The sequence below is a fragment of the Macadamia integrifolia genome, unplaced genomic scaffold (genome assembly GCF_013358625.1).
Source record: "Macadamia integrifolia cultivar HAES 741 unplaced genomic scaffold, SCU_Mint_v3 scaffold1114, whole genome shotgun sequence".
In the NCBI taxonomy this organism is placed as follows: domain Eukaryota; kingdom Viridiplantae; phylum Streptophyta; class Magnoliopsida; order Proteales; family Proteaceae; genus Macadamia; species Macadamia integrifolia.
In genome coordinates this window covers 64,301-75,795 of record NW_024868090.1, presented here as the reverse complement: position 1 = coordinate 75,795, position 11,495 = coordinate 64,301, and the positions used below count along the sequence as shown (strand labels likewise).

The 11,495-nt window shown below is 39.9% G+C and overlaps 1 protein-coding gene across 1 annotated transcript; it reads left to right on the top strand.

Moving 5' to 3' along the window:
• The first annotated feature begins 2,273 nt into the window (after positions 1 to 2,273).
• Positions 2,274 to 3,599, top strand: LOC122062798. Its single transcript, XM_042626440.1, has one exon. The coding sequence runs from the start codon at positions 2,423 to 2,425 to the stop codon at positions 3,332 to 3,334; it is 912 nt and encodes a 303-aa protein (XP_042482374.1). The 5' UTR covers positions 2,274 to 2,422; the 3' UTR covers positions 3,335 to 3,599.
• The last annotated feature ends 7,896 nt before the right edge of the window (positions 3,600 to 11,495 follow it).

Genomic DNA, 11,495 nt, shown 5'->3' with positions numbered 1-11,495 from the left:
ATAACTAAATCCTTATCCTCAATTGATGTAGCGTTTAGATTCTTTTCTCACCTTGAGTTCTCATTTTGGAGCGGTGCATGTTGAAAGAGTCTCTCAACATTCTCAGGGTAAGGTTGTATAATTCTTATCTCCTTGACCTTGTATATGCGGAAACCTTGTGCACTGAGTACGTATTTTATCATGTACAGTGATGACCAATTGTTGACATGGTTTTAGAGCATGGCATTGGAACGGATATCAATTATCCCCCAAACCTATGATATTGTAATGGATCGGTATTAGATAGTCAATATTAGACATAAATACTCTTGTTTTACCTTAAAAAATATATATTTTTTCTTTTACTTACAATTCTTACCGTTCAATCTATATATTATCTGCCAAGTATTGAGATCCAACATTTACCAAACTAATAGGAATCGTCCGATACCATACAATACAAGGAGGGATCAGAAAGCTGTTGGTAAGGGCAATCGAGACCAAGTTTGTTTCAATCCCTGAGATAATAGTTTAGGAATTTGCAAAAGCAAGGAAGATGTGAAGAACACAGAGTGTGGGAAGAGTAGAGGAGAAGATAAACCGAATCAACAAAAAAATGTTTCAGTATCAGTCTCCTCCACCTGTGCAAACTCGATCTACAAAAGCTAGGCTGAGACGTTGATAAAGAAAGGAGTTATGAGTAGAACGAGCAATAAAAAAATGATCAAGAAGTTGGTGCAACAATTAAAGTGAAGGGGCGTTGAGAGATTTGATCTCTCTCACGCCTAACTTGCTCATTGAGAAGGCAAAGAATATAGTGAAGAAGGGAGCTGTTGCATAGAACCATGTTTGCTGATCATTTAGCCAATTTTGACTCTAATCACCGAAATTCTGTGTTTTGGAAAATCACACCTCTCTCCTTATCCCAAACTCTTATGTTTGACTATTGTAATTTTGCCCTCCGTCGTGGGGTAAAGTTTCTATAAATTCATTTATTTTCTATAAAAAAAAAAGAGAATAGATTCTTTCTCACAATGTCCTTGTGAAAAAGATGTGAAAATCTAAGGAGAATAACCCATGAAGAAGAGCATGGATCCACTAATTGTACGAGTCAACGACCAATAATGACCAATATCTGTTCTTTTTATTTTTATAATGATATAAAGTGGGACATGCATTGATTACTGACTCGTACAATCAAGTGATCGTATAAACCACAAATCTTATCTCCTTGAAAAACAGGAACACAGCTTCGAGATCTTCTATTCTAACCAATACAATGCTCATCATAAGTTAGCAAAAGGCTAATCAGCCCATACGATGCACGGGAGCCAAAAAAAACACAGAGCATATGGATTGTGTACCATATATTATTCTATTACAATATTCTATTTTAAAACCCATTGATATTAGATATGGGAGAATAAATTTGGGATTTGATCGTCTGTCAGTGATCCAGGGTTTAAAAAAATGGGATCAGATTGCCGAGGCTGATCACGATACTCTCTGATCCGCCCCCGGACCGATCTTGGACTCGTTGAAATCAATCAGGACTCAGCCCAAAGCTTCAACCCTAGCCAGACCTCTCCCCACCCATCTATATTTTATATATATATATATATATAACACCTCACCCATCTATTCACCCACTCCAATACTCAAATAGTGAGACTTATGAGAAAGACGGGGTGGAAAAAATGGCTAATCACATAGATGGTTTTCCAATTCAAGAATGATTGTTTACCTAATTTTCCACTCAGGCAACCAAACACCAATTGAATAGTTTTAAATATATATTTTTTTCTTTTAGAATTTTATAAAAAAACCCTAAAATTATTCCTTCCCTAGGTTCCCACACTCCTATTTTCTATCATACAAGCAGGCCAAGGATACGTTTGAAGCTTTGAGAGCAAGAATCAGGCAATGTTTACCCTAAAAAATAGTGGCAATGAAGAGTCCAATAGGATCACGTCTAGAGTTATCTAGCATATATCGATGACACTAAAATAGTGGTATGATTCAGTTTCAGACTTTCAGCCCAGGCGTTTGGGACTAATTAGCTAATCGGTTTGGATTCTGTCCCAGACCATTTATGTTGTTCCTATTGTAGGACCAAACCAACGTTATCCAAGGACCCGGTTTGACAGGTGGGGACTCGGGTGAACAATATGAACCGGAGTCCATCGCCAGTTGCGAGTCCCGAGTCCCGAGTCCCGACTCGCGAGCCAAGTTGAGTGTTCATCCTACCTACCGGCGCATTTTAGATTATTCCATCTACGTAATCTCTTCTTTCTTTTGTAACACCACCACCCACCACCACCACCACCACCGCCGCCTCCTCCGTCGCCTCTTCAATTTCCAAAACCCAATGTCAATCATAAGATCTCATCCTGTGAAAGCCCTAATTTTATTATACACAGAGAGCCCGTATTAACACAATTCCATGGCTGCCGCTTCCTCATCTCCTCCCGATGGAGCACCACCACCACCGGAGCACGAACCCTCCACACGAGAACCCCCTCAAACCTCACCGCACTCCACTGTTACACCTAAGAAAACTGCTCCTCTGCCATGGACTCACATGGAGACTGTACACCTCATCGAAGCATACCAGGAGAAATGGTACTCTCTGAAGAGAGGCCAGCTTAAGGCCAGCCAATGGGAAGAAGTCTCTAACTCTGTCTCTGTTCGGTGCGGCTACGACGAACCCTCGAAGACCGCTACTCAGTGCCGCCACAAGATGGAGAAGCTTCGCAAACGCTACCGCTCAGAGAAACAGCTTTTGTCTCCCTCTGCTTGGCCTTTCTTCAACTACATGGATCGTATGGAACGCGGGCCTTTCCCCGTCGCTGCGCGTCCCATCTCCTCTTCCGTTGATTATCTGCATCGAAACAGAGAAGATGACAATGAAGACGATGATGATGACGGTGATGAAGACGCTAATAAATCTCGAAGCATCAATCACATTCTTCGAAGACCACCAATGGCATCACGGTATCCTCCCCCGCAGTGGAGTATTGGGGCTGGAGTTGGATTTGGAGTAGAAGGGCCTCCTGGGGTTTCTAGGTTTTTGAGGAATCCGATGTTTCGCAAGAGAAAGTCGTTCGAGATGGATGAGGTGGAGGAAGAGGGAGTTGATCCGATATCGGAATTGGCTTCGGTAGTTAGAGCATTTGGGGAAGGGTTTGTTCAGATAGAGAATATGAAGATGGAGATGATGAAGGAGATTGAGAGGTATAGAATGGAGATGGAGACCAAGAGGACGGAGATGATTCTCGAATCCCAAAGCCGCATCATCGACGCCATTGCCAAATCCCTTGGCTCTCATAAGTCCAAGAAAACCCAGGAGATTTGAAGGTTCAAGTTTCAACTTCCCCCCTCCCCCCTCTTCTCTCTCTCTCTCTCTCTCTCAAACATTTCACAGTTCAATTTTCGCTACCTTTCTCCCATCCCCCCTTTTTCTTTTTCCCTTTTATATCTCTTAGATTAGATTTTCCCTCTTTTTGTTGTTTTTTTCCTAATAAAGAATTGCTCCGGGTATATTGTATATACACATTTTTGTATAGTTGAGGATGCTCTGTGGATGCTTTAGAAGTGCAATAAAATAGTTTCTTGGTTCATTCTCCTGGTCCTATAACCAAAAAAAAGGGAAAACCATTCTCCTGGTCTTCCTTTGAGGTAATATTTGATCTCTTTTGGGAGTTTTGGGGCCCCAGCAGTGAATTACTATAACTAATCTCTTTTACTTCCCACTGAGCAGTGATGACATTATTCCTCATACCTTCAAAGCTGGAAACTGTCAGTGGCATACTTTAGTGAAGTAAACAATGGTATGGGTAAAAGAGGTCATAGTGCCTGCCTTGCATTACTTTCTAGCTGTTTGTGTATATTCATATTAACAGTGGGTATCAACGCTTTTGTTCTCATTCTCACCTTGCTGCTGGACCTATAGACCATGCACTTAACATGCTTACTCGATTGGGCAGTGGGCATGTGATCCTTAGCATCCACAGGTTCCTCTCATTTGTCCATTATTTTGATATACTTAAATTAGAAGAAGGTTTTGGGGTTTTGGGGGGGGGGGATGTAGATATAACTTTTTTCAATTATGCTTTAATACAGGCATATTTAAAATCATGAGAGTTGTCATCTTATTATTATTATCCATTGCTAATCTCACCATGAGCATGCGAAACTGGTATCCTGTGATTTCTTTGCTATTGTCGTGGAGCCGAAACATATCTCATATAAACATATGAGATAAACAGAATTCCCTTCATCAAGCTCCAAGTGGCACAAGTGCTCAGTTTCTATGCACATCTTTTCTGGTAGACAGTGTTTCCTTAAGTTTTAGTTACTTTAGGTACCATGCATCCTTGACTAAATTTAAAAATAGAGACATAGGAAGACAAGGGGCTGGGAAGCATGAGAAGGCAGCGATTTGAATAAATCTCAACAATAAGTTCTTCTCTTTGAGGAAAAATGACTATGTACTCAGGAAGCTGACTTTTCACTTCAATTCCCACTTTGGATATTCCAGAACTTGTTTTGGAGATGATCAATGATAGTTACAACACGTTGCAAGATTCAACCAGGCTGCAATTTTTTTGTGGTAGATAACTTCTGATAATTATTTCAATTTACTTGACAAGATTTATTGCAATTCTCAGGTCCTCATTTTATTGTGTGGTAGTATTGGTTTGTGAGAGATTCTTTTAGTTTCTGTTTTTTAGCTTTCTTTCAGCTTGGCTGTTGTTATTAATTAACTACAGAACTTGTATTTGAACCTTTTCTTTCTCTTTTGGTATCTGTAGGCCATGGATTTAACAGTTTCTGAAATGTAGCTGCCTGGGTTCCTTATGCCGTAATCCTCCCTATAGTAGTGAAACTATAAGAGCTTAAGTTTAACACTTAAATTGAGAATGCCTAGATTCCTCATATTCAGTGCTTGAGAGCTTTTCAGAAAAAAACAATCATACTAGTTAGAAGTAGAAGGGGAATTGGTGCAGTGGCAATGTTGGATCAGTTATTATGTGGCAAACATTGGGTGATTCCATGCCATATAGAGGACATTGGAGCCATCTCATTGTCAAATATCAGCCCGAAAGGAGAATGCCAAATGGGTCAATAGGATGTCCAAAGTTGTAACAAATCACAAAATGCCACTAACCACTGAACACTGAGGCAGTTTTGTAATTTTGTATGACTTTGAACCAACATTACTTACGCAATTTTGGCTGCATTGGCGGCTCATAAGACAGGTCCAATTTTTAATTCAGAGTGAGGACATTTTTCTTTCTGTCCACTGTATTCCCTTTTTCGTTGATAATTTATTGTGTTGCCTTTGTTTGGCTGGTCTTTTACTCGCTGCTCACATGTCACTATATTCTTTCTGGATGTTAACAACATAGTAAGTATTTGTTAGAGTTATCGTAGGAGAGGAAAGGAGGAGTTTGTGAGTTGCGCAGAGTCCTCCCTTCGTTAGTCAAGATTCCTAGTAAATAGGAGTCCTAGTTGTACTAGGACTGATATTAGTTTCCTATAAGTCAGGAACTAATAAGGTAGTCTTATATTCTGTTTTATATTCCTAGTCATAGTAGGACAGCTGTCCTATTGTAATTGTAATAGAGTGTTAGCTATTTAATGAGAAGATTAGGGCAGAAGCAATTACACGATTAGATCTGCCATTCCCTTAAGATCGACTCTCTCTTTCTCACTCTCGATCTCTCTATTTTCCTTTATTTTATTTTGCATGGTATCAGAGCTGGTCTGATCCTTAAATCAATAACCAGCCCTATTTTATAGCCTACTATTTAGAAAATAAGGTTAAAAAAGGCTCTCGGTTTCTGGTTTCTCCCTAAGAAGCTCGGGGCTCTTTTAGAGGGGATGTTTTCATCCCCTATTTTTCTGGAATATGTATGAAGGACTGATGGTTGAAATCAGTCGCATGTATGAAGGGATTGACTCAAATTGTTAGAAGAAAATTTCTGGATTAGGATTTTTGGATTGAAGATTGGTTTCTTGACTGACGTTTCTCCCTCCTGGAACTGAAATCAAGAACTGAAATAACTTACAAACCAGCTGTCAGAAGTCAACCAAATTTGGAGGTTTTTGTCGCCTTGGGAAGACCTTCACTTGATCAAAAGCTCAGTCCATTCTAAGCCCAGAACAGCAAGCCGTAGGTATTTCTCTAAAACCCTGCGCAGGTTTTTCTCTCATCTTCTCGGTTGGGCTATATTTGGTGGATTTTGGTACTGTTTTGGGTACTGATTTGGGCACTGTTTTGAGCACTATCTTGCTGTTTTTTGGGTACTGTTTTCTGCTATTTTCTTGAACTTGTGTGATCGAACAAAGGGCTTTAGATCGATTGATTCATTCGATGTGTACTAATGGCTGACACAGAAGGGAAGAAAGTTGTTACTGAGGCGATGTCTTCATTATCATATAAAATTACAAAAAAGAAACTTTTAGGAGCTGCCAATTTCTACCAATGGAAGAAAATTGTGCAGCTTGTTTTGACCAGTCGAGATCAACAGGATCACTTAACAAAGGGAAAACCTGCTAATGATACTATATGGGATACGGTTGATGCACGTATTCTCGGACAGCTATTGAACTCAATGGATAACTCCATAGTTGATGTTGTTACTCACATTGATACTGTGAAAGAGCTGTGGGACTATTTGAATGTTCTGTATTCTGGACAGAATAACCTTTCTCGTATCTACGAATTATCTCAGGACTTTTATCGGACTGATAGGAAGGGTCGGCGTCTAACTCAGTACTTCGCTGATTTCAAGAGGATGTATGAAGAGCTGAATTCTCCTCCCTATTAGTAGTGATGTGAAGAAGATGCAAGACAAGCGAGAGCAACTTGTAGTTATGGGTTTTTTGGGAGGTCTTGGAACAGAATATGACTCTGTTTGTTCTTAGATCTTTGGAGGTGACAAGGTGGCATCTCTTGCAGATACCTTTTCACGAGTATTACGGGTATCTAGAGAGAATTCTCAGGATTCCACTCCAGTAGAAAACTCCGCAGTTGCAGCATAGGATAATAATCAAGGAACTTCATGTGGCATAGGTAATGGTGGTAATAAGGGACAATTTACTGGGAACTCTTTAGACAGTTCAGGAGCAGTATGCACATGTCATCATTGTGGTAAACCAGGACACATCCAACGATTTTGTTGGAAACTTTATGGTAAACCTCCTCAAAAGTAGTTTGCCAACTCAATCATACTTGATGAACCTTCTCAGCCTGGACAATCTGAGGGTAAGATGTTCCGGATGACCAATGAAGAATTTGCACGATTTCAGAATCAAGCACCCTCACCTCCCACTGCTACCCTTGTTCAGATAGATAATGTCATTTCGTGTCTCTCCGTTTCTTCTTGCCCCTAGATAATTGATTCAGGTGCATCGGATCACGTGTTTGGTATTTCAGGTATATTTTCTTTTTTTAAGAAGTCCTCTGCTACTATCACATTGGCTAATGGCTCAATCGCTAAAGTCAATGGTTTTGGCACTATTCGTCTTAATGCCTCCCTATCATTATCATCCGTGCTTTATTTGCCCGAGTTACCATTCAACCTACTGTCTGTAAGCAAGTTTACCGAAGCTTACAATTGTTTTATAACATTTTTCTCCGACTCATGTGTTTTTTAGGATCTTACGACAAAGAAGATGCTTGGTAGAGGCCGTCGGGTGGGGGGACTGTACCTTTTTTAAGACACTGCACCTTCCATAGCCTGTTTGGGTACTCTGACTCCTCATGAGGTTCACTGCCAGTTGGGGCATCCGTCTTTACAGAGTCTACAGGAACTTGATCTCAGATTTCATTCTCTTTCTAGTTTAGACTGTGAGTCCTGTCAGTTTGGAAAACTACATCATGTTAGTTATTCCCCTCGAGTCAATAAACGGTCTGCATCTCCTTTTTCTTTGGTTCATTCAGATATATGGGGCCCTTGTCCTGTTACATCCACGTTAGGTTTTAAGTAGTTTGTTACTTTTGTTGATGACTATTTTAGGATGACTTGGCTTTAAAAATCGTTCTGAGTTATTTACCATCTTTTGTGACTTTGTTGCTGAAATACAAAATCAATTTGGCATGACTATCAAAATTCTACGAAGTGATAATGCCAAAGAATACTTTTCTGGTCCATTTTCTGAGTTTATGGCCAAGTGTGGTATGATACACCAGTCTTCTTGTTCAGACACTCCCTAGCAAAATGGAGTGGATGAAAGAAAGAACCGTCATTTGATGGAGGTTGCTAGGTCCCTTATATTTGAAATGAAGGTATCCAAAGTTTTTTGGGTTGATGCTGTTCTCACTGCTTGTTATCTTATTAATCATATGCCTTCTTCTGTTTTGTGTGGTGGTATTCCCCATTCCTTATTATTTCTGTCTGACCCACTTTTTGCTCTTCCCCCTCGTGTTTTTGGCTTTGTTTGCTTTATTCATGATTATCGTCCAGGGTTGTCAAAATTGGATCCTCGAGCCATTAAGTGTCTCTTTTTGGGTTACTTCTATACTCAAAAGGGATACTGCTATTATTCCCCGATTCTTCATAAGTATTTTGTCATTACTGATGTCTCCTTTTTTTAATCCACCCCATATTCTAATGAGTCATTTGTTGTGCTCGAATTGGATGATGATCTTCCCCTTTATGTTATCCATCACTCTAGTCCGTAGGTTGCCACTGAGATAGAGGTCCCACCACCACCACCACCCCCATTACAGGTGTATACACGACGTGTTTGGGAAGCAGCAGCCCCCCCTCTCCCTACGGCACCTACCTTATCATCTTTGTCTACGGATCCGCCTCTAGGTATTCCTCTTTCTGACCTAGACCTCCCTATTGCACAACGTAAGGGTGTTTGGAGTTGTACCCAACATCCTATTGATGATTTTGTGTCTTATTCTAGTCTTTCGTCTACCTTTCATTCATGTCTTTCCACTATTTCTTGTCATCCTATTCCTAAGACCCTTGCAGAGGCATTATCTAGTCTTGAATAGAAGACTGCTATGACAGAGGAACTTTGTGCCTTAGAGGCAAACCAGACTTGGGATCTTGTATCGTTACCCCCTAGCAAAAAGGCTATTGGTTGTCGTTGGGTATATGCAGTTAAAGTGAACCCTAATGGCTCTCTTGCTCGTTTGAAAGCTCGGCTGGTGGCAAAAGGGTATGCCCAGGTTTATGGCATTGATTACTTGGATACCTTCTCTCCTGTTGCCAAAATGGCTTCTGTTCGTGTTCTGATTTCTCTTGCAGCTTCTTCTCATTGGTCGTTGTTTCAACGTGATGTGAAGAATGCTTTTCTTCATGGTGACTTGCATGAGGAAGTGTATATGGAGCAACCTCCGGGGTTTGTTGCTTAGGGGGAGTGTGGAAAGGTGTGCAAGCTCAAGAAGTCCTTGTATGGGCTTAAACATTCTCCTTGGGCGTGGTTTGGAAGATTCACCAATGTGGTATGTGCATTTGGACTGTCAAGGTGTGACAATGATCATTTTGTGTTCTATCGGGAGTCCGGTGGAAAGAGGATATTGTTGGTTGTTTATGCTGATGATATTGTCATTACTGGAGATGATGTTGAAGGAATCTTAAGTTTGAGAGCTCATTTGCAGCAACACTTTCAAACTAAGGATCTAGGACGATTAAAGTACTTCCTGGGAATCGAAGTTGCTCAGTCAAGAAAGGATTTTCTTTGTCTTAGAGAAAGTACGTTTTAGATCTACTTTTAGAAACGGGTATGTTAGGATCCAAGCCCGTTGATATTCCAATGGATCAAAACGTGAAACTTATGCCTGAAGAAGGTGCTGTGTTAGATGATCCTGAGAAATATAGGAGGTTGGTGGGAAAGCTGAATTATTTAACTATGACTCGACTTGACGTTGCCTTCCCTGTTAGTGTTGTGAGTCAGTTTTTGTCATCTCCACGAACTTCACATTGGGATGCCATTGTTCGTATTCTAAAGTATCTAAAAAAAGCTCCAGGACGTGGTCTGGTATATTTAGATCATGAACATAATCGTATTGAAGGTTTTTGTGATGCAGATTGTGCTGGTTCTCTTATTGATAGAAGGTCAACTATAGGGTACTGTACTTTTGTTGGTGGAAACCTTGTGTCTTGGAAGAGCAAGAAGCAAGCTGTTGTGGCAAGGTCTAGTGCTGAATCTGAGTATCGAGCCATAACTCATGTTACTTGTGAGTTGATGTGGATAAAACAACTCCTAACTAAACTTGGTTTTAATTGTACTTATTCTATGTAGTTATGGTGTGACAACCAAGTTGCTATTCACATTGCTTCTAATCCAGTGTTCCATGAGGGGACAAAACTTATTGAAGTTGATTGTCACTTTGTTCGTGAAAAACTATAACAAAGAGTTATTTCGACAAATCATGTTCGCACCGGAGAACAACTTGCTGATGTTTTTACTAAGTCCTTGGGGGGTAGTAGAGTGGACTACATTTGTAACAAGTTGGGCATGATTAACATCTATGATCTAGCTTGAGAGGGAGTGTTAGAGTTATCGTAGGAGAGGAAAGGAGGAGTCTGTGAGTTGCGCAGACTCCTCCCTTCGTTAGTCAATATTCCTAGTACATAGGAGTCCTAGTTGTACTAGGACTGATATTAGTTTCCTATAAGTCAGTAACTAGTAACGTCAAGGATTAAAGTATCGGTATCAGTCGCCGTATCGGTCGGTCAAAATTAAGATACGTATCGGAGGGTATCGTATCGTATCGGAGATACACTAAGATACGCTAAAGATACACACATAAATAGATAGGAAACATTTTTTTAAACACTTTTGCATAAAGAATTTGTTAAAAAAAGCTATTGATAACATGTATTATGCATAAACACTAAATTGAGGGTATCGTACTAGGAATTCAAGGTCTGTAGTTGTCCCATAAATGTAAAATCCTTGTTCCCAACCTTGATTTCCACTTTAGTTAGAGAGAAATATGGCTGACAGCAACTTTGGAACAAAAACCCTTCAAAAAATCGTTTTTTTTTTTCTGAAAAATTACCCATATTGGCCATTATATGACCGTAGCGCCGATACATATCGATACTCACCAATACGTATCGATATATATATCGATACTCATCGATACGTGTTGATATCGATACTCACCGATACGTGTTGATATATACCGATACGTACCGATCGATACATACCGATACTCACCGATACGTACCAATACATACTGAAACGTACATTTTACCTCAATTTTATATTTTTCATAGAGTCGTATCGAGGCATGTCGTGTCGTATCGTATCGATGTGTATTAGTGGTGTATTGATTCATATCGGTATGTATTGTAGGATATATATCGATACGAAATGATTTAAAAAATTCAATGTATCGTATCGGCCGACTAAATTTAAGATACGTATCGGAGGGTATCGTATCGGTATCGGAGATACTTAAAACCATGAGTAACGTAGTCTTATATTCTGTTTTATATTCCTAGTCATAGTAGGACAGCTGTCCTATTGTAATTGTAATA